Here is a 21,106-nt window from a genome sequence, read left to right as displayed (position 1 = left end):
ACAGCGGCCCCTCCCTCCCCCCCCCCCCCGCAGCCATGGCGAGCGGCCGGGCTGAGGAGGCAGCGGCGGCGGCAGCGGCCGAGGAGGAGGAGGAGGAGGCGGCGGCGGCGGCGGCGGCGCGGTTGGCGGCGGCGCTGCGGCAGCGATTGCGGGGCTGGGAGGCGGCGCTGGCGGCGGCGCAGCGGCTGCTGGTGTGGGAGAGGCCGCTGCACAGCCTGGTGACCGCCGCCGCGCTCGGCGGGGCCCTTTGGTGAGCTGGGGAGGGGCAGGCCGCGGGGCCGGGCCGGGGCCGCGCAGGTTGGGCGGGCGGCGCTCGGGGGCTGCCGGGCCCTCCCGCGGCGGGGGCCGCCCGCGGGCCGCCGGGGCCGGTGGCCGTCCCCACTGGGCTGCCTGCGGCCAGCGGTGCCGCGGCAGAGCTGGGGGCTGCAGCTACCGCAGCCCAGCGCCGCGGGATGCGCCCGGCCGGGAGCAGCCGCGCTGTCCCATCGGACAGGCGTAAGCAGGCCCCTCCCTGCGGGGACAGGGTGCCAGCACCTCGGGCAGGATTTGCCCCGCGATAATAAAACGCAGCTGGGCTCCGCTGGAGGCTCGCCCAGGCACGTTTCTGGGTAATTTTTGCATGCACGCTTTATCGGTTGACTTCAGCCCGGAACCGTGGTCGGTAAGCCCCACAGCCTCCTGCGGCGGCAGGCTGCGGTGTGGTGTTTTATTTAAGCTCTTCTCGTTAATTTTTTCGCGTGAAGGCAGAGGCTGCTCCGTTTGGGCACGAGCATGTGCCCTCTGCCGCGCCTTCCCCTCTCTGCCTCTCAGGCAGGGCAGCAGCACCAGGAGTGAGAGTGGCAGAGCCTAGCTGTGGAGGGGAATGAAAAACATCCTGTGTGTTTGTATAAACAGTGCGTCAGTTTTACTGGCAGAAGCACTCTCAGCCAGTGGCTTTCTCAGCAGAAAAGGTCAAAACTGGCCAGGGAAAGAGTTAAATGTTGTTTGCAGATGAAATAGGAAGGAACGGATTCTGAAGTCAGAGAAGGGAAAAGTATGTGGCCAAACAGCCTTTGAAGTCAGTCTGAAGAGGCCACTGACATCCTGCTCCCTCATCCATATGATTATCGGAGGCATATGTGGTAGCCCAGTATGTAAATGGTTTTGGACTACTCTACCAGCTGGAAAGGTCTCAAAGCAGAGCTTTGAAGTTTGTGGGAGGGGAAGAGGCATGCCATGAGATGGCAGGGAGGGTAGACAATGACAGCTAAGGGACTGTGTTTAAAAAGGTTGAGAACAAAGCACGCCCAGAATATGGGACGGCAGAGGGAGATTTAAATATCACAGAGAGGGAGGAATTTATGGTCCCATGGAGCATTCCGCCAGCATCCTTGGACTGCAATCCATAAGTGAGGTGGAATAGGAAGAAATTCTTCCAAAGCAGACATGTTAAACTACAATATTGTCCTATGAGAAGGGATAAAAACAGTTGATTAGGTCAGTATGGGTCCTGTAAGCCCGTGGAAAGTGTGTAGCACTCATTTTGTGGTGCCTGGTGAGGCAGATCTTGCTACCTCTGACTGTGGCTTCGTTGAAAGCACAGCCCTTCCCTGTGCTGCACAGCAAGATGCTGTCTGGCTCTGATCATTGTTTGGTGCATTTGAGATTAGTTATTTGTAAATAGTCACTGAAGAGGAGCAAGGAAAATAGCAGAGCGGCTCTTCCTTTCTGGAAAGGAGGTTCATTGGAGGGGTGCAGGTGAATCTGTTTCCCAGGCATTTGTTTCTGGAGTAACTTTATAAAAACAGCTCCTCTGAGCTGGAGGGAAGTGCTGATGCTCTTGCTTAGAGGAAAGGAGGAATGCAGACAGCTGCTGGTTGCACAAGTGCTACCCTGGGACTTTTGCTGTTGAATCTGTATGGAGTGGGGAGATAAACTCTTTGACGGTGCGATTGCGTGACTATATGTGAGGAGTGGTGTGTGAGTTGGCGTTTGGCTGAAGCCAGCGTGTTGATGAGAGACATGAAAGGTTTTATGATAGAGTCAAGCGAGCAACTAAATCGTTTCAGTGCTAGGCTCTGATGAAATGGGGAGAGGTTTTTGATAAAAGAACAGGCATCTAGAAGCAGATGCATGATGTGTTTTGGTGCTACCTGTGGGTAATGCTGGACCTTGTGATTACAAATAGGATGTAAGATTTCAGCAAACAGGCTGCTTCTCAACCAGTCTTCTGCTACAGCAAAATCTGTATTTATGTTATCTGCAGCCTCCACCTTGAGAATTTGCAGAGACTTGTACTCGTATGAGGGAGCATTAGCCTTGTTTTACAACCGAAGGAGGAGCTCAGGAGCAGGGGAGGAGAACACTGAGAGATGGCAGGTAGTCAGCTATCTGGTGGTGGGCAAAGGCACCATCTGAGAATCTGCTGTGGGCGGGGGTGGGTGTCTGCAGAGTACAAAGCTTCCTGCAATGGCCGGTAGCAGTCGGATGTTTCTGCTCTGCTGTACCCTGATCCATGTCTGTTTGCTCATCAAGAGCAGTAACTTGCTGCCTTTTTCCTGCCTAACAATTTCTCGTTTGATTTCTAGGTTGTTTTCCTCCACCTCCCTGAGACCTCTCTTTCTCCTCAGCATGTCCCTTCTTGGCATCCTCTTGCTGGAGAGATGGAAGCCCAGGTTCCTCTTTGATTTCTCAGGTATGTGATGAGTAGCGCTGTAGCTAGCGACACAGTTCTGTTGTTATCAGCTGCTGGGCTATGACCACAGACAGTCCTTTCCCAGCTGTTTCATAGGTCATGTAAGTCCTGTCTGCTATAACTGTAGGCTTTGGTACTGGTGCTGCCTCTTACCTATTTGTGTCAGAGTATTGGGATATATCCTTATACTCTGGGCATAGGGAGAATTGCTCCCGGTGCTGAGAAGTTCTGGGAGTGGCTCATTTTGACTGCGGCTAAGGGGGCCCAGCTAGCTTATCAGGGAAGCTGGTAACAGGGATTATGCAGTGTTTCTGCTGTGTTCTTCCTCTCCCGTAAGTGTCATGCGGAAAAGATCATTCCAGGTCTAAGCATATATGGCCAGTGGAGCTGGGGGAAGGAAATGGGGATTGAAGTGTATTGGTTTAAGTACAGTGTGGGTTTGTGCCCTGAAAGTGGCAGAGCAGAAGACAGCCACTTCTCCTTGTGGCGGGTAGCAGAGTGGATGATGAGGTCTGACAGCAGGGACAGTTAGTGTATTGTACCTGTACTGAACAGCATCTGGTCTCCAGTTAATCGGTGAGCCTGATCACTTGGCTTATCTTTCCAATTTATTGAAGAGTCTTTGCCAACGTTAGACGCAAAAGCAACAAGGGGGATAGGCTCGTAATGGTGATAGGCGTGGATTGGCTGCTGTCTGCTTTGAGTGCCTCCTTCATTGGAGTTTATTAAATGACTGAACCCAGACCTGCCTACTGTATCTGCTGCTGCTGTTCAAAGGCAGCTCGGGGGCCCTCCACCCCTGTCCCCCTACTCTAGGGAGGGTTTCTGAATGAAAGCCTCTCTATATGTGTGTTTGTAAGGTGCCCTTTATTTGACCTAAAAGGTACTGACTTAAAGGGTGCTTTCACAGAAGTCCTGATAAGATTAGATATGTTTCAGCTGTAGTCTTGAAACTGTTTGCTTTGTGTGGTTCAGGTAACGAGGCAGCTAAACTGGACTGGCCAATTTAATTTCCTGCTTATTCACGTTGGGTTTGTAAGGAAATAGTTTAGAGCCAACCCAAAACATCTCACTTGAAATTTGTCCAGAAATGCAAAAGTCTGCTCTCCAATACAGAATGGTGTCATTGAGACAGGTGGAGGTAGAATCGCTTCAGCAAGTACCAGGCCTGTAAAAGTTGTGTTATCACAGAAGAAATAGGAAATCCATACTGAAATCAATGTATATGTTGCAGAGCAGTGAGGAATAAAGAATAAAAGCAAACAAAAAACACACCAGGGCTTAGGCTCATGAGTGTCATCAGCTCTGCAAGTTGTCAGTGCACATCCTACTGAGCAGCTCCTCAGTGTTCTTCCCCATATTTCACTCCTTGCTGCTTTTCTGGTGCTGACAGAGACACCTTTCTGATGTGCTTGATTGGGCCACAGCCCTGATTTCGGTATGGTCCGCTGACCATGCTTCCTCAGCCTCTGCAAGGTAGGAGCAGTGCTCTGCATTCTTGAGGGGCCTCTGGTTGAACTGGCACTGCTTTGGGGTTCTTGTGTGCCTCTTGCTTCCTGCTGAAGCAGAGCTGCAGCTTTGTGGCTTTCCTCCTCAGTGCTTCCTGCAAGTCTTTCCTGGAGCTTTTGGAAGTAGGTCAGTACCACACCTTCAAGAGTCGGCACGTATATACACAAACCTCAGCCTGTGGCAGTTCTGTATGTCTCAGGTGACTGCTTATAGCATCGCTTCTGAAGGAATGCTAAAACCTCAGTGTGTATTTTGCAGTTACTCATACACTGTGATCAGGGACACACTAACAGCAGCGAGATTCACAACTTTTTCAGGTCCTGTCAGGAAAGACTGTATATTTTCACCTCCCATGCAGGTTATTTTCTCCATATGTAACCACCTCTACATGGAGTTCCACTTAAATATTGTTTAAGGACTTATGAAGCACCTTCATTTTGTCCTGAAATGGATATCAAGTAGGGATGTTTTCTGTAGCATTGTCAGCTGTGTTTTTGTTAGTGTAGGAGAGTGTAGTATGCAGGAGCTCTTGCAAAGGCTGCATTGCAATTGAATGCTAGTACTTCTTAAAAAGGGCCCCTGCTTTCTAGCTAGTTTACACACAGATGGAGAAAGCCTCTTGGGGAAGCATTGAAAACCTGTGAGAGCCGAGGAATCCATCAGCAATAATTTGTCAGTACAAACATGTAACCTGAACTGGTCTCCCAGAAGAGTCTGGTGTATATTGAGTGGTTTGTATCAATCCACAGCCCAGTGTGAAATGCCGACAGCAAGATTTCAGCCAGTTATTGATGATCTGAGGCCAGCTGTGGGTGTTCTGCTTGCTGGCTTAGTTGTACTGATGCTAGACAGTATTGCAGCACAGGTTGGAGTTAAGCCTTAATTGAGTGTATGTGTCCTGTTGGAAATGCTTCAGGGTTTTTGTGGTTGGGCTGTTCCTCCAACTGGTTTAAGACTCCAGTGCTTTGGGATGGCCAGCAGGCAGACTACTGTGCTACAGGAAGTAAGATACTGTTGATTTTAAAGACAGCTCGTGTTTTGCCAGATAGTTGAAATCACGTGAACGCTCTGCAGCCTGCTGAAATGTTCTGCAGCTCCCCAAAGTATCTCTGAAACCTTCAGAAGCAAGTGAGAATTGTTTCACTCCCTCTGCTGGCATATTTTGGATGGCTTGGATTACTGCGGGCAGTTGGAGCAGAATGGGTTTCGTGTGCCATCCTGCTTACTGTGTTAAGGCACATCTTTCCAGCAGAGTATGGCAAGCATCCCAGCACCTCATTTGGTAGCTGGTACAACCAGTATGGTCAGCCATCACAGACTGGCTAGTGCCAAATGTCATTTATTTGGTGATTTAGTGCAGGTAATAATGAGGCTTTTGAGGTATAGCTGGATTTTTGTGTGCTGTGATTAAGCAGCTTTAGATTCCTGAGCACAGTAACAAAATACAGCAATGACAGTTGCGTGAGAGAAGCAACCACTCTGTGGGGGTGGAGCTGTGTCCGAAATACTCACCGCACGCCGAGCTCCCTTTGTGAGCAGTGCTTGCCAGCTGCCCCAGCCACTGCGCTGAACAGTCATGGGCAGAGGAGCGGATGGGCAGCCCAGCCTGAGAGCAGTTGACTCCTCTTGTCAGGCCTGATTACTGGAAATCTGGGTCATGCTCTCAAAGAATCGCCTCCTCCCCTGAGCGGATGGCCTCCCGCTCCGCTGCACTGTGCAGGGCGGCTGGTGCAGTGCCTGCAGCTGTAGGAGGAGTCTGACATAGTTGGCCCAACATCCTGTGTCTTGGGAGAACAGTGGCAAGGCTGCTACAAGCAGTTGCTTTCTTCTGCAACTTGAACTGGAGGCTGAAGTCTCACTGGGTGTTGGCAGTGACGGATGTTTGCCTCTTCTGTGCATCCCTGGGGGAGTTGTTGCTGCTTTTGGGCTTTGCATCTGGCTGATGACTCCAGGGAGGATTCAACCCCCTTTTTGCTCATGTTGCATTTTTCAGCCCATTTCTAACAATTGGCCTGTACTTAGAGCATAAACACTCTTCATGGATTTTAGTCCTGTTTATGCAGTGACATGTGGTATGGGAGATAGGGTCCTACTGATTTTTAGAACCTCTTGGACCAAGTTTGCTGTTGGCTAGACAACATCAAAGATGTATCCATCCCTACCACCTTTAGGACAGTAGGCTGACTGGTAGAGGAGGGTAGCCCTCGAGGGGCCTTCACAGCATGGTCAGGGCCTTGTTAGACACAAGAGGCTTATTAAGGCTGGAAGAGCTTTGATTGAGGCCTGTACATCCTCAGACACTAGTCAGCTGGCCAGGACACCCAAATCTGTGGGCAGCCAGGCTCATGAGTTCCAGTTGGCATAGAAATATTTGGGATTTTTTTCCTCTATCTATCTAAAGGCAGAGAACAATCACATGTGGCTTCTGCCACTGAAACACCGCTCCTCCCTTCAGTACTGCATGAAGTGCCTGTTCCATCACTGGGTTGGGTGCAGAGAAGAATGGGAGAATTTCCCTTGCTCTTATCCAGACTGCTGGACCTTAGGAGTGTAGTTTTATCTGTGCATGGCAGAGAGGGCTGTCAGGGGACATAAGAGCCCTAAAATTAGAGAATTATACACAAGACTGCTATTTGTTACTTAATTCCATGGGAGACAATAGAGACAGCAGGGAGATCTCTGGCATTTGTACACAGCATCCTGACAGGGACTGTGGTCTGGGCTGGTTGGTGAGAAATGCAGCTCAGACCTGCTGGTGCCACGTTGAGCTCTGAGGTGGGAGCTGAAGCTTTGCCCAGCTCAGAAACCACGCTGGCAGCCCTCTGTGAATGACAAGGGCTAGGCAGCTGCCCTAGGGATGGCACTGCCCACACACATGGGGTGCCAGGGCAAGTTGTGCAATCGCTGCAGCAGAGAGCCCGTGTGCTAGCAGCAGGGTGCACCTCAGATATGAGTGTCCTGCCATGTCTTGTCAACACAGGTTGCAAGTTTGGGGCTGGGGCACTCTGAGACCAGTGCTCTGGGTGCTCTGAGCTTCCTGGCTTCTTGGGCACCTCCGCATTGGCAGAGCCTGGGAAGCTGAAAAGTCCTGGACTTAAAGTAAGCATCAGTGTGTTATCAACATTATTCTCATACAAAAATCAAAAACACAGCATGGTACCAGCTACTAGGAAGAAAATTAACTCCATCTCAGCCAAAATGAGGACACCTGAGCAGCTCAGACTCCAAGCCAGTGATTCCTGCTTGCGTGACAGCATGAAGAAGGTCCCCAGGGTGCATCCCTAGCTAAGGATGATACATCTCCAGCTCTGCTCTGTTCAAGTGATAAAAATGTCGGGTTGTGTTTTTCACTTGGCTGACTAATCTGCTGTGTTCTCTCTACAGCACAGCCATCGGAGGAGCCAGGAGGGGAGAGGTAAGCTCACCGATGTGTTCCGTGGTGAGAGGGGAGAGTGGGGAAGCCTTAATGTAGTGTGGTGATCTCACCTGCCCTTTTTGCTGTTGTCGATAGACTGCATGGCTCCTGCTGTGAAATGTTGGGAGCTGTTTCTACTGCACTGGGAGCTGCTTATCAGCTCAGGAGCCACAGTTTGAGACTCTGGGGAAAGTTAGTGTTCTTTCAGTAGCAATAAAGCTCAAGTAGTTCTGACATTAGGAACTTGGGTTTCTTCCCTGGATCTGTCCTGGACTATTTTAAGAATCGTCCAGAGAGAAGGAAATCCCTGAGACTGACTTTTGCAGGCCATACGTGCTGTCTGTGGTGGCGTAGCTTGCATTCTGTGCTTGGCCGTGGTTATAGGTCTGAGCCCCGCACTGGCTACCTCAAGACTTGGTGCCAGAGGAAGCCACATAACTAGTTCCACCTCCAGCTCTTCTGTCTGTGTGGCTTTGAGTAAACTCCTTTGCATCTTGGGCCTGTGGCACAGGGATGCTGTGGCATGGTGTCTGCTGCTGCTGCTTGGTTCAGGTGGTTTTTGGCTCTCTTCCTGATTAAAGGAAAAAAGTATCTCCAGGTGGCTTCTGTAGTTCAGGTGAAGATGCAGTCAGTATTGTCAAGCCTTTGGTAGGCATCCCTGCTTCCCACTGCAGCTGTTCCCTCCCACAACAAAACAGACCATGTTCAAAGATTGTCTTCTTGCTCTTGTCTGTCTCTAGTGAGGGGGTGACTTCAGGGGCACAACCTCACCTGCTCAGTGTCCCTGAGCTGTGCCACTGTCTGGCAGAGAGCTGGGTCACCTTCAGGCTGTACCTGCAGGAACTGCTACAGTACAAGAGGCAAAATCCTGCCAAGGTAAGCTGGAGATACCTACTCTTCTGTGCAGGGGCTTTTCTTTCCATTACTAGTGGCCTAGGAGATGGAAGAATGTAAAATCATTATTTTTTACAATTGCTGTCCCGATTTAACATTTGCTGTTGATTCCTTTCAAACTCTGTGCCATGGGAAGCGTAAATAGAGTAATTGGCTTCCAGTATTTGTAAGCTGGAGTTGAACTTTAGCCCTCTGTGAATGGCTAGCTATGCTTAATTTTATTTTTTAGCATGCAAAGGAAGCTCTTAGATTGGGACTGAGGAGAAAAAAGGAGCCTGCAGTCTCTGCCCCTTTCACAGGCTCCATTTTTAAGCTGGTCCTACCTATTTTGCTAGCCAAGATCCTAGCTAGCCCAGTCCAAATGCAGCAGTGTTTCTGATTGCATAGAAACTTGTGATTAACCATGCTGTGATGGCTCTGTGTGTTGTTTGGAAAGGGTTTGTAGACAGGAGTTGCCTTAGGATCACAAAAAATAGGACAGGCCAGCCACTGGGTTTGTATCAGGGCTGCTGAGGTCCAGTGTACCAAAAGGTTTCTATGACTGCTGATTACTCCTCCTCTGTGAAAACACTCTCCCAAATACAGGCAGCAGGAGACCAGGACAAAGATGCCCATAAAGCATGAGTTCATTGGGAGCAAAGCCCTCAGAGGGCCCTTGCTTTTGTACACCCTTTCCATTACAAATGAAACTTCATCGTGGGATTTAGTTGATGCCTGAACCTGTGCCCTGGCTTGCAGGGTGTCTGTTCTCACTTCTCTCCCTCCCCAGGAGAATGCAGGACAAGCCATCAGGGCTGCACCATTATACTTCCACTTTTTCCAGGGGCAGAAGGTCCTGGTCTGGTGGGAGCGTGGGTTCTGTTAATGCTTCTGCCAGCTGGTTTATGGCATAGCAGTGGCACAGCATCTGGTGACTCTGTAACAGCTTCCTGTCTCTGTCAGAACAGTACAGGCTTCTCTTAAAATGCTGGGCTCTGCAGGAGAGATGTACTCTAAAATGGCAATTTGCATTATCCCATCCTAACCTCAAGGAACATAATTTACTTCGTAAAGAAGCGTCCAGTAAACTTTTGATTCATTTTATTGGGGTGTTGGGTTATCTTGGTCTTCCTGCACTTGAACCTCTAATGCTAACAGCTTAACCCAACCAAGCTGTCTGAGTTGTGATTGTCAGCATCTGAATGTTACTCAATGCAAAGCTGGTGTACTGACTTTATTAGGAGCGTCCCTCATTTTGCTCTAACTGGGTTTCCTGCACTGGTTGCATAGACGTATCTCTGCCTCTTGTCACTTCTCTTTGTTCCTCTCTCTTCCTTCAGTTCTGCATGAGTGTCTGTTCAGGCTGCCTGATTCTGGCTGTAGTTGGACACTATGTTCCAGGCATAATGATCTCCTACATCATTTGTGAGTATAAGCAGCTCTTCTGTCTGACTTAAGCTGAAACGTGACCTAACTGTGCTGTTGATACACTGGTAGAACCGTATTTGTGATTTTCTTGAGGGAATCTGCGCTAGATGATTAATTAACACGGGTAGTGTGCTCCGGGCAGTCTCTGGCTTTAAGTGCATGAATGCAGTACAACGCCGGAGTCAGGAGGGGGAGCTCTCGCTCCCGGCCGTGCCGGGGAGCTCCAGGGGTGCAGAAAGCCGCAGTCCCTCAGTTCCTAGAGTGGGAAAATCCATATCGAGAGGTGTTAAGCAAGCTGCATGTTTAGTAAATAAGACCTTTTTCACTGCATTGTGAGTCCCTGCTAACTCTGTTCAGGTGGTTGGCTGCTAGCGCATCTCTGTATGAGCTCTATGCTGCTACCCTTATAAAAGTTTTTGTTGATTTTTAGTTTTAATAACCTCATTTCAGGGCCTCTATTGCATGTTGGGGCTGTGATGCAGTGGCTGAAGAGGAGGGCTTTGTATTTTATCTTAACATAAATCCGTATCCTAACAGAGATCTGTGAGGAAAACCTGGTTAATCAAGCAGCTTTGGAATGAGTAAGATTAGCCATGGATGAGGATTTAGACAGAGTCAGATGAGAGAGCAAATGCCATTCAGCTGCGCCTCCCTCAATGCAGACTTTCTTGCTGGGCTGGGTTGTGCTCAGTCTGTCTCTCACATTCCCCACACCTGTGTCCGCAGTGCTCAGCATTCTGCTCTGGCCTCTGGTGGTCTACCACGAGCTGATCCAGAGGATGTACACACGTTTGGAGCCCGTCCTAATGAAATTGGACTACAGTATGAAGGCAGAGACGCTGCACCACAAGCATGAGAAGAAGAGTAAGGACCCACCTTCTCTCTTAACTTTTTCCAGTGCCGTACTCCCTGGGTCGGAGCCCTAGCAAAGGGACAGTGGAGAGCACAGCTGCCAACACTGGTGATAGGCTACAGCAGAGCAGGGGAAAACAGACTGAAAGTTTAGGGTTATGGGGAGAGAAACTGGACAGGTGATCCTGGGAATAACAAATGAAAGCAACAGGTTACACTTGTCTCTGGGAACCTTGGGCTTCTGGGAAACCTGTGCAGTTTCACAGTGTAGTAGGAGTGGAAAAACGACGTATAAAGGCAGGGGTCCTCAAACTTTTTAAACAGGGGACCGGTGCATGGATGAAGTGGCAGGCAGTCATCTGCGGCTGCTTGGTTTCCCCCCGCAACCCCCGGGGCGGGGGGGGGGTGTTCTGTAAATACCGGGGGCCGGATTGAGGACGCTGGGGGGCCGTAGTTTGAGGACCCCTGTATAAAGGCATAAAATTCCTTCAGTCTCATGTAAAGCCTTTGTTCTTTTTCTCATAGAGCGACAAGGGAAGAGTGAGCCTGCAGCAGGTGATGAGCCAACGGCAGAAACAGAGAGTGAGAGTGAGGCAGAGCTGTCAGGCTTCTCCCCAGTGGTAAGAGCACAAAGAGTTGAGCAGGAACCAGTGCCTCCTGTCTGGTCTGTGGTATCTTGAGAGCCAAGGGGTGGTCTGGGTACAGCTGCATTGATAACAAACATCACAGAAACCAGAGACTTCTTTGCAGAATCCCAAGGGAAGAAGGGTATTTGTTTGATGAAGGCTGTTGTCTCCAGTCTGGGTATTGAGAATTCAGTGCCTCAGGGCTGATGATGCAGTAGCAGGACAGGGTGAGCTGTGCTCCATCCTCCTGCTGACCTGTGGTATCACTTTGATGGTTACACTTGATGCTCAGAGAATGTGTCTTGTAAAGAAATCAGCTCTGCTGGTGTTATGTGCAGAGGCTCCCCACCACCGGGAAAGGGAGATGAGCAGCACTAGTGTCTTGTACACAGTTCCCTGATCTGAGTCAGACTGGGTGTGACCTTTCTATATGTGCACCACAGAAATGAACCAAGTGTTACTCTTTACAGGAGCTCTGGGCATGTAGCTAGGCTGTGAGTTGGAAGCTTCAGCTTCCAAAGTAACTTGGATACTTGAACTGCTGCTGCCTGTAGAAGGCTTCATTGGGCTCAGTGTGAATGCAAAAGGGAAGGGCTGTTCCACTCCTTGGTGATCCCAGGAGAGGAAGAAGGATCAGAGCCTTCTGAGACTCCCACAGGCTGATCCCATCTTGTTCTGGCTCTTCCAGGTTCTTCACTGAGAGCAGGCAAAGCTTCAGGCAGTGAATTATTGCAGGAAAGCCAGTGAGCTGAGACTGTCCTTCCCAGCAGTGCGATGAGCACTTTGCCCAGACCGCTCCTGCTTTCATAGCGTCCCTGTGCAGCGTACTGTCCCTCCAGCAAGGACTTCTGCCTGGAACCTCTGGTTTGTGCAGAAGTGCCTGGTAGGCAGCACTGGTAGTCAGGCACCCAGGCATTTGTCCCTCTGCTTTCATCCCATGCAGGTGGATGTGAAGAAGACTGCCCTGGCACTGTCAATAACAGATTCTGAGCTGTCTGATGAGGAGGCTTCCATTCTGGAGAGTGGGGGCTTTTCTGTCTCAAGGGCTACCACCCCACAGCTGACAGACGTTTCTGAAGGTACGTGATGGGACACCTTGCTGCCTTCCTTACCCTGGATGTATTTTTCAAAAACAACTGGTCGTCCAAACGGGAGAACAGGGAGAGAACCCAGGTATTTTCCGGGGGAAGAGCACTGAAAGGAGGAAGCTGTAACAGCAGTGCAGCATGCCCTGGCTTCATGCCTGATCATGAGTTGGTCCTGAGTGGACATCTGCCTCTGATTACTGACCCACGAGGCAATGCTCTCTTGTGACTCCAGCAAGGGAGCAAGGCCATCCACAAAGTCCCATAGAAATAATTGTATAGTATAGTCATACACCCGTAAATGATGCTGGGTGAAACAGGTTGGACACCCCACCCTGTCAGACTTCACAAGCTGAGAGAAAGGCTGGTTAGTGGTGAGGTGAAGGTAACCACTCAGATGTGGTCACTTGAGTGTCTGGGGAGGAACAGGCAGGTGACGTGCAAAATTTACCTGACCTTGTGGGTTTCAGTGGGGTGCTCCAGATGCAGAGAGTGTGAGCTGAAGAAGTAAGTCCTCTCTGAGCACAGAGTATGTAGAACAGGATGAGAAAAGGGACGCTCATCACATGAGTTGTGCCACTAGGTGAAGGGAATAACTACAGATCCTTCCTGCTGCGCTCCGAGAGCTGGGAGGATGCCCAAAAGTGAGCTGTGGTGTGTCACCTGAGGGGAGGTGGGTGGGAGGGGTCAGTGCCCTGGGTCAGGGTGAGGGGACCTGCTTCTTAATGCTGGTGCCTTTCAGACCTAGATCAGCAGAGCCTGCACAGCGAGCCAGAGGAGTCGTTTTCCAAGGACCTGGCAGAGTTTCCCTCCGTAGAAGAGTATCATTCCAGAGACCTGGGACCGCAGAGTGATGAAGACGCGTTTGGTGTGCCTCTAGGTCCTGAGCTTGCCCATGCTGCCCGTGAGCTGGACTCGGCAGAGAAGGAGGCTGCGGACTCTGACCTCTCCATCCTTCGCCTGGCGTCTCCTCTCCATTTTGTAAATACGCACTTCAATGGGAGCGGGCAGGCGGCAGGAGACAGTGCAGAGCCAAAGACTGTCCCTGCCCCGGGCCTGGGCATCTGCATTGACACGCTGAGCGAGGAGATCGTCACCACTGCCATTACCACGGCGGTGCAGAACACCCTCTCCGCCCTGCTGCGGTCCTCCGAGGCCAGCGAGGGACCCTCCCTCTCTGAGTTCCTCCCCACCGAGCCCGAAGAGAAACTGAGTTTCCAAGCACAGCTGTCAGAGAGCGACGTGGTGGAGACAGAGACAGCAGCTTCACCAGAGGACGAGGAGGAAGCAGATGACTTTGAGCTACTGGATCAGGGGGAGCTGGAGCAAATGGATGTAGAGCTGGGGCTTGGAGAGGAGCAGGAGGCACAAGAGTCTCCAGCTGCTCCAGCCCCCCCTTCTCCCACACTTGCTGAGCTGCCAAAGCAAGAAGATGAGGAGGCGGCAGTGATGACAGCAGCATCTATGTCGTAGGTCTTCTTCATGCACCCCCTTTTCCTCCATCGTCACTGGAAAGAAGGAAAAACTCACATGGTGAACGTGCAGTGGGTTTTTAGATGTTTGTGTTGACTGGGATGGAAACGCGTCAGTGTTAATGTGCTGTGTCTGGAATAACGAATCCTTTCCATCCTTCTAGAGCCCGGCCTTTGCTGGCTGAGCAGGAGACGCCCCTGCCCTGTAGCTGGGGAGGAGCCAGCTCCTAGAAGCCTTATGCCACAATCGAAACACCAACCCCAGCAAACGCTTCCTAGTAATGGTGCAGTATTTTGGTCTGTCTTCTGTTTGTCTTTTCGTTTTGCACGCAGAGTACCGAGCTAGCTGTAGCTGCTGCTAATACCCACATCCCCAGTAGGACATATGCAATCTTATTTTATTGGGTTTTTAAATGGCTAAAAGTGTAAATAATTTTAACTTCCATTGGTTTCGTCTGGGGGGGAGGGAGGGGGTGCACAGTCAAACGCAGCTCTCAGGAGCTAGTGGAGGGAAAGGGGTCTTCGGAGGGGGGCGTGGCAGTGAGGGGGCAGAAGCAGGTGGGTGCTGGGCAGTGAAGAGACCCCCTTCTGCAAACCGTTATCACCTCTCGTGTCACTGCTGGAACAGGGTGTTGGGCAATACCTGTTTTTTCCCTGTCTGAGTCGGGTTCTGCTACTGGGTGGCTGTAGAGGTTTTTGCAATCAATGAAGTTTGCTCCTGGCCCTGTTCGGTACTCCCGTTCCTTCCTGCCGGGGTCTCTCCCGGGCATCTCTCGCCGACTGCACCCCCGGCGCTGCAGGCACCCACCCGCGCTGGGTCGGGCGTGGCCGCGTGGCGCCGGAAGGCTCCGCAGTGACTTGCAGGGAGCCGGGAGCTCCGTTATACAGCGGGGGACCCTCGCGCTGTGCCCCTTTTGGGGATGGGAGGGGGGTGGCAGGGGCAGGAGGGGGGACGGGAGAAGGAGGAGGAGGGAGGGAGCCCCCCGCCCCCCGTTTAAGCTGTCCCGCCCGGGCCGTGCCCTCAGCCTCCCCCCGCGCCCGGGAAGGTGCCTCCGCAGCGGGCGCTGGACGTGCCCCCCGTGGGTCCCGCGGCCGCCGCGCGGGGCGGGGCCGGTGCTGTCCCCGCCCCGTGTGACGCCGTGCCGGAAGCGGGCGCGGCGGGAGCCGCCGCCGGGGCCGCCATGGAGTTCCCGGACCTGGGCGCGCACTGCTCCCGGCCCGCCTGCCAGCGCCTGGGTGAGGGACGGCGGCCGCGCCGGGGGTGGGGGGGTACCTGGCGGCCGGGCCCTGCTCCCCGCCCGGGCAAGGCGGCGCAGGCCGGGGCCTGGGCGGCGCGGCGCGGGTAGCCCGGCCTCCGCAGGGGAGGGGGGCGGCGGGGCGGTGGCCGGCACCCGCCGGTGTGGCGAGGGGTGAAGGGCGGGTCGTGCCGCCCGGCCTGCCCTTGGCGGAGGGCGCGGGGCGGCGGCTATCGGTCAGGGACGGCAAGGCCGGGACCCGGCAGGGAGCCCGGACCCGCCGGCGGTGGGGGGCTCTGAGGGCCCGTCTGCCCCCCGGGGCTCACGGCAGCGGCTGCCCCGGGTGGGGGAGGGCCTCCCGCCTCGGGCTTGAGGCTGGCAGCCCCCGGGGAGCTCGGTGTGGTGTCGGGATGCTGCTCCTGAACCCGGGGAGGGGGTGTTTTAAGGAGGAGCCCGAGGGGTTCCTGGAGATGTAGCTGCGGACCCGCAGCCCTTTTGTTCCCGTGCTGGGAGCTGGGGGCAGAGGGGAGCGGCCCCGGCTTTGCCGTGGCTCCGGGCTGAGCCGTCGGGAAGGCAGAGGCGGGGGGGGGGGCCGGGCCGCAGGCGGCAAGCGCCGGCCTCAACGGGCTGTGTCTGCGGCGTCTCCCTGCTCCCAGACTTCCTCCCCCTGAAGTGCGATGCCTGCGAGCAGATCTTCTGCACCGACCACATCGCCTACGCCCAGCATGACTGCACCTCTGCCTACAAGAAGGTGAGGGCGGAGGGGAGGTCTAATCCAGCCTCCCACACAGAGCTGCTGAGCTTTCCCGGCCAGGGATCAGAATAATTTGCGACTTCTTTTGTCGCTTGGGCAATCCCCCTTGGGACGTGTGCCAAGTCTGAAGGTGTCCCTGAAATCCAGGATACCTATTGGTGCCGCACACTTCCACCCCACCTTGTGCCACTGGGTGAAACGGTTTGGGCATCTCCCAGCCGTGCTGTCTTCCCATCCCAGAGCCTGTGCCCGTGCCTGTCACACCTGCCAGGTCAGAAGCAGCTCAGCTGTTTGGGGGGTGCTGGGTGGGATCTCCCACAGCAGGTGATGCTGTGCAAGCTGTGGCAGGCAGATCCTGAGAAGGAGCGAGGTGACCGCACAGCACTTGAGGTTGCCCAGCTGCCAGCTCCCAGACCCTTTTTTTTGACTCTACAGGATGTGCAGGTCCCTGTGTGTCCCCTCTGCAACACCCCGGTCCCTGTGAGGCGGGGAGAGATGCCCGATGTCGTGGTGGGTGAGCACATTGACCGTGACTGCAAGTCGGACCCCGCACAGCGCAAGCGCAAGGTGGGAACCTGGTGCTCTCCATGTGGCTGCTGAGCTCTGCTGAGTCCCTGCCAAAGCCTGGGGGTGGGACGAAAACCACACACGAGTCAGCCCTGCTCGTGCCGCCTCTGCGCAGGCTGAGGGCAGGAAGGGTTGCTGAGCTGGAGGTGTGTGCATGTGTAGGGCTTTGTGGTGTGAGTCTGGGGCTGAGGTAGTGATGGAGTGGGGCTGGGCAGCCACCTGGGATATGAAGATGGGAAACAGCATGCTGCCGTTAGGAAGATGCAATCAGCTGCCCTGTCTTGCCAGGGGAGGAAATTGCTGCAGGAAGCTGGCCCTGCAGGATTCTAGCCCAGCAACAGCTGGAGGGCTCTGGGCTGCCCCCACTGCCCTGGCAGGGCAGGCAGGAGTCCCTAGGTGAGGTGGTCTCTCTCCTGCTGTGTATTCTGTGGTCGTGGAGACCCTTCGCTATAGAGACTGAAGCACCAGTGAATTACTAATAAACTGTCTGAAGAAAACTAGTATTCAGAGACAAACTCCAGAGCCCCACAGAAGAGGCACTGGTGAGGAAAGCCGGTCACTGCCCAGGGCCTGGCATGGAGGCAAGGGACAGCCCTGGCCTTGCAGGGCATGCTTCTTTTCACCACTGCCGTGTCATCTTTCAGATCTTCACCAACAAGTGTTTGAAGCCTGGCTGCAAGCAGAAGGAGATGATGAAGGTGATCTGCAACCAGTGCCACAAGAACTACTGCCTCAAGCACCGGCACCCCCTGGACCACGACTGCAGTGGAGCAGGGCATCCCCTCTCCAAAGCAGGGTGAGGGCCTGGGGACAGGCTGGCAGGGATGGGGCTGTGCTTGCCAGATGAGTGACGGAAGAATCCTGGCTCCTCCTGACCTGTTGCCTGGGACTGCTGTGTTCTCACACTCCCTGCCCTGTGCGCTGGGGTGTCGTCCAGCAGCATTAAAGTTTTTAGAGTCAGCACAGCTGTATAGACAGTCTGTCCCTCCTGTAGCAAAAGCTGCTGGCACTACCTGCTAGCTGTTTTGCTCTTGCTTCTCTGCCCAGCCCCGTATTCTGTAGCCGGTGGTTTCTGCCTATCCTGGCACAGTGTTCTGAGGAAAGAAACAGCACTTGAAACTCCTGGGTGTAGTTGAGTACCCACAACATGGGTACTCTTAGGAGGAAGAGGAGCAGGGAGCCAGGGAGGTGTCTTGGTCATACAGCTTCATCTCTCTGGTATTCAGTGCCCAGGGATGGCTCGTGATAGTAAAACAGTTGTTCACAGGTGTCCTGTCTGTCCTAGGCATGCTGCAGTGGCCAGAGCCCAGGCATCCTCCTCCAAAACAGTCACCACGATGAGCAGTGGAGCAGCCCGGCCAACAGACAGCCCCTCTTCTCCTGTCCTTGCCGCCAGGTAAGGTGATTGACCCGACTCTTAATTCTGAGGTGGGCACAACCAGGCTCATCTTGGCTCCCTGTGGGATGCAGGACCAACACCTCTCTGCTGCTTGTGCATCAGCAGGGATGTGTACTCCTACCAGGGCTCCCTGCCTTGACAATAATCCAGCTTCTCTCCTGTTTGCAGAGGAGGCAGAGCAGCTGCACCACAGACTCGAAGCATTTCTCCTCCAGCTGTCATGCTGCAGAATGGACTGGTGAGTAGCCTGGCCTGGGCATTTAGGGTGGGTTTTGCATGGTTCCTGTGCCGTGAGGAGCTACTGCAGCAACTGCTTTTTAACCCATGCTTTGCTGGTGGCTGTGGTGCTCCCCAGCTGGTCCTTCCCTGGCAAACAGGGATCCCAGGTGCTTGGAGAGGCATCAGCGTTTGTGCTGATACCTTCGAATGGCACCTCTCAGCTGCGTTTGATGGTCAGCTTTCCCCAAAGGGACAAAACACATTGGCTGTTGACCCTGGGCATTGTCTTGTCTGATCTGCAAACCAAGGGTGGAGGAGGAGGAGACTGCATGCCGCTTCCTGCTGGTATTCTTAGCATGCTCCCTGCTCGGCAGGCAGAGCTGCATTACCTTGGGCAGGGGGAGAGCACTGCCAGTCTGTGCTGAGCCCTAGGCCTTCGCTTTGGCTGTGTCTGGCCTTGGAGAGGGGACATGCACCTACCTCTGGCCAGACAATACGGTACCTGCCGCATGTCCTCAGGGCTGCCTGTTGCCACCCTCAGCCAAGCTGGTGACAAGATGTTTTGTTTCAGAGTGAGGAAGAGGCACTGCAGCGAGCTCTGGAGATGTCCCTGGCAGAGTCAGCATGCAGCTCAGTGCAGCCACCCAGGTATGGCCTGGGGACACGTGGTGTCACGCCCCAAGCCTGTGTATGAGATCTTCCCTGGGGAAGCATCATGTGGCTCTGGGATGACGTTCCTCTCAACATGTGGCTTGGGATGATGCCTCTGTGTGGCTGATGGGGGAGAAAAGGAAGAGTCCAGAGCCATCACAGAGCTCTATTCAGCAAGTAGGCCTCCGGGGTGCTGGGAGGGGAGAGTGACTGACAGCACAGAGCAGGGCAAACCATTGTTTGACCACTTGTCAGCTGATGAGCGTGGTTAGAGCCTGACAGAGGTGGAGTAGGGGTGTTCACAGAGGACACCAGGGAGCCTACACCCTTGGGCACATTGCCTGGTGCTGCTAAAAGCACTGTCTTACAGACGAGTTAATATGGTTCTTCTTGGCCCAGGGTGCTGGCTGCCAGCCCCCAGCTGGATCTTTTGGTCCTTCCCCAGCCCCTGGTCTGTTCAGGGTGATCCTCAGCTGCTCCCTGCCCTTAGCTGTCCTGGGGGGTTGTGGTGACAGGAGATCCTGCCACCCCAAAGGGCTCTGAGTGCTGGGCCACTGAGCTCGGGGGACCCGAGGCACACAATGCACTGCTGTCCCCAGCAGCACACAGGAGGAGGAGGATCTGGCACTGGCCCAAGCGCTGTCAGCGAGCGAAGCAGAGTACCAGCAGTCACAGCGGCAGGTGAGTGAGGCTCCACACTGTGGTGGGGTCGATCCTGTCCTGGCTGTGCCATAGAGAGCCTCCTTGAGTTCTGCTGCTTCTGGCCTCTGTCTAGGGTCACTTCTCTCACCAGGAGAAAAGCAGCCTGGCCTGGGGCAGCGGCAGCATCACTGCTGAACACGCAGCCCTGGGCACTCAGGCACTGGATGTGCCCCCTTACGGGACAGAGGCAGGGGAGGGCATCCCATCTTCCCTTGCTCACTGTGTGCTTCCCATTCCAGGCACACGGTTCAAAGCCATCAAACTGCAGCATGTCATAGGCAGGCGAGGCAGGGTGTGCCAGCGGACATGGGATTCCACTCGTGACCGAAGGAGCAGCTCTGGCCTCCCATGTGGATGCCATGGGGTTCTTGCCTGGACACTGACAACAAGAGTCTCTCACCAGGGACAGTTCATCTCCCTGGAGGCTGTAAGCAAGCCACCAAACACATGCTGACACCTCACCCTAGTACCTGTATAAAATCGGTGCAGCAAATTGCTGATGCTCCTGAAGAGGTGAAGACTGTTGGACGAGGCCAAGCACACAGTGACCAAAGCAAGCAGCAGCCCACGGCGTGCACTTAGCGACAGCTGCCATGGTCACGTCCCAGCACTGCTGGGACTGTGGGGTGAGGGCAGAGCCAGCCTGGACGGAAATGCGGCGTAGGGACATCTCTGCATGCTCATATGTGCAGCCGGGCTGTGGCTGCCTGCTGCAGTAGTGGGAGGCTGGATTTTCATGCTCTGGGGGGGGCCATGCCAGCCCCTCAGCAATGAGCAGCTGGGGCTGGGATGGTCTCACACGGACATGGCACGTCTGAATGTGTGGCTTCCTGGCAATGTGAAGGCAGCCCCTTCCCCACTCCCCATGCCCTCAGTGCCTCCCCCGCTGTTTGCATGCTTAAGAGCACGTTGGGCCTTAGGCTGGTGCCCAGGACCATTCTGAAAGCTGAGTGGAAACATCGTTTTCCTTTCTGGTTTAATTTAACAAGGGCCATTAACTGAGAAGTAACCTTAGCAGTGACTCAATTATAACTGTGTCACTTGCACAGGGGGACTGCAGCTGCCTGTTCTCTGCTGGCCTAAACTCCCAGGGCCCCGTTTTAGTGCTGCTGGGTCAGGAATGCCTCCCTCCTTCCAGCCATACAGTAGGGGAACCCCTCCTGGGTAGCAGCAGCACAGAACCCCTTCGGGCAAACACAGCCCTGAGCCTGCAGCCAGCCCTTCCTTGCTGGTGGTCGGAGGCAGGAGCTGTTGCCTGGGTGGGGGTAGACTTGTCCTGCTGGCTTCTGGTAAGGGGGGTCTGCAGCCACGCGGAGCAGTGCTGCTTTCCCATCTGCTGTCTTGTGCTTCCCTGCGGGGCTGTGCTGTCCTGCTCTGAGCAGCACAGGGCTGAGGGGGTTACCTGCTGGCAGTGCCTCCCTGGGGCTGGAGTTGGGTTCAGGCTGGGCTGAGGGAATGCCAAGACTTGTCAAAGTGCTGCTTGGGAGAAAATAAAAGCATAGCACAAGATGCAGAGGTGCTTTGGGGGAGCAGTCGCTTGGTGTCCAGCCCAGAGCAGTGAATCTCTGCAACTGGGGCACAAGGATGGGGGGCACGTGGGGGTGAAGCAGGTGCCAGCTGTGCTGCTTCTTCCTTTGCTGTTGGA

At 54.1% G+C, this 21,106-nt stretch overlaps 2 protein-coding genes across 3 annotated transcripts; both read left to right on the top strand.

Annotated features, from left to right (window-relative positions):
• Positions 1–35: 35 nt before the first annotated feature.
• On the top strand, positions 36–14,668 carry RETREG2 (reticulophagy regulator family member 2). The gene is made up of 9 exons (XM_055717801.1): positions 36–250; positions 2,568–2,674; positions 7,568–7,598; positions 8,339–8,474; positions 9,812–9,896; positions 10,626–10,763; positions 11,277–11,371; positions 12,321–12,456; positions 13,205–14,668. Exons 1-9 carry the CDS (start codon positions 36–38, stop codon positions 13,933–13,935), a joined length of 1,674 nt encoding a protein of 557 aa, XP_055573776.1. The 3' UTR covers positions 13,936–14,668.
• A 355-nt stretch (positions 14,669–15,023) lies between these two features.
• On the top strand, positions 15,024–20,974 carry ZFAND2B (zinc finger AN1-type containing 2B). 2 transcript variants are annotated; one of them, XM_055717803.1, is made up of 9 exons: positions 15,024–15,170; positions 15,826–15,920; positions 16,359–16,490; positions 17,135–17,286; positions 17,776–17,886; positions 18,058–18,127; positions 18,680–18,756; positions 19,359–19,440; positions 19,701–20,974. In XM_055717803.1, the coding sequence occupies exons 1-9, from the start codon at positions 15,116–15,118 to the stop codon at positions 19,737–19,739; spliced, it is 813 nt and encodes a 270-aa protein (XP_055573778.1). In that variant the 5' UTR covers positions 15,024–15,115; the 3' UTR covers positions 19,740–20,974. The 2 variants fall into 2 exon arrangements, with proteins under 2 accessions (XP_055573778.1, XP_055573779.1); XM_055717804.1 differs by having other exon boundaries at positions 15,029–15,170; positions 19,362–19,440.
• Positions 20,975–21,106: the final 132 nt, after the last annotated feature.

The sequence above is a fragment of the Falco cherrug genome, chromosome 8 (genome assembly GCF_023634085.1).
Source record: "Falco cherrug isolate bFalChe1 chromosome 8, bFalChe1.pri, whole genome shotgun sequence".
Taxonomy (NCBI): Eukaryota; Metazoa; Chordata; class Aves; order Falconiformes; family Falconidae; genus Falco; species Falco cherrug.
Note: the sequence above shows the minus strand (reverse complement) of the source record. Positions and strands in the feature narration are given on the sequence as shown.

Coding starts and splice junctions, on each gene's coding strand:
- RETREG2 (XM_055717801.1), top strand. CDS start 36: ATGGCGAGCGGCCGGGCTGAGGAGGCAGCGGCGGCGGCAGCGGCCGAG. Junction 7,599..8,338: donor GAGGAGCCAGGAGGGGAGAG/GTAAGCTCACCG, acceptor GTCTGTCTCTAG/TGAGGGGGTGACTTCAGGGG. Junction 8,475..9,811: donor AGAGGCAAAATCCTGCCAAG/GTAAGCTGGAGA, acceptor CTCTTCCTTCAG/TTCTGCATGAGTGTCTGTTC.
- ZFAND2B (XM_055717803.1), top strand. CDS start 15,116: ATGGAGTTCCCGGACCTGGGCGCGCACTGCTCCCGGCCCGCCTGCCAG. Junction 15,171..15,825: donor GCCCGCCTGCCAGCGCCTGG/GTGAGGGACGGC, acceptor CCCTGCTCCCAG/ACTTCCTCCCCCTGAAGTGC. Junction 16,491..17,134: donor CCGCACAGCGCAAGCGCAAG/GTGGGAACCTGG, acceptor GTCATCTTTCAG/ATCTTCACCAACAAGTGTTT.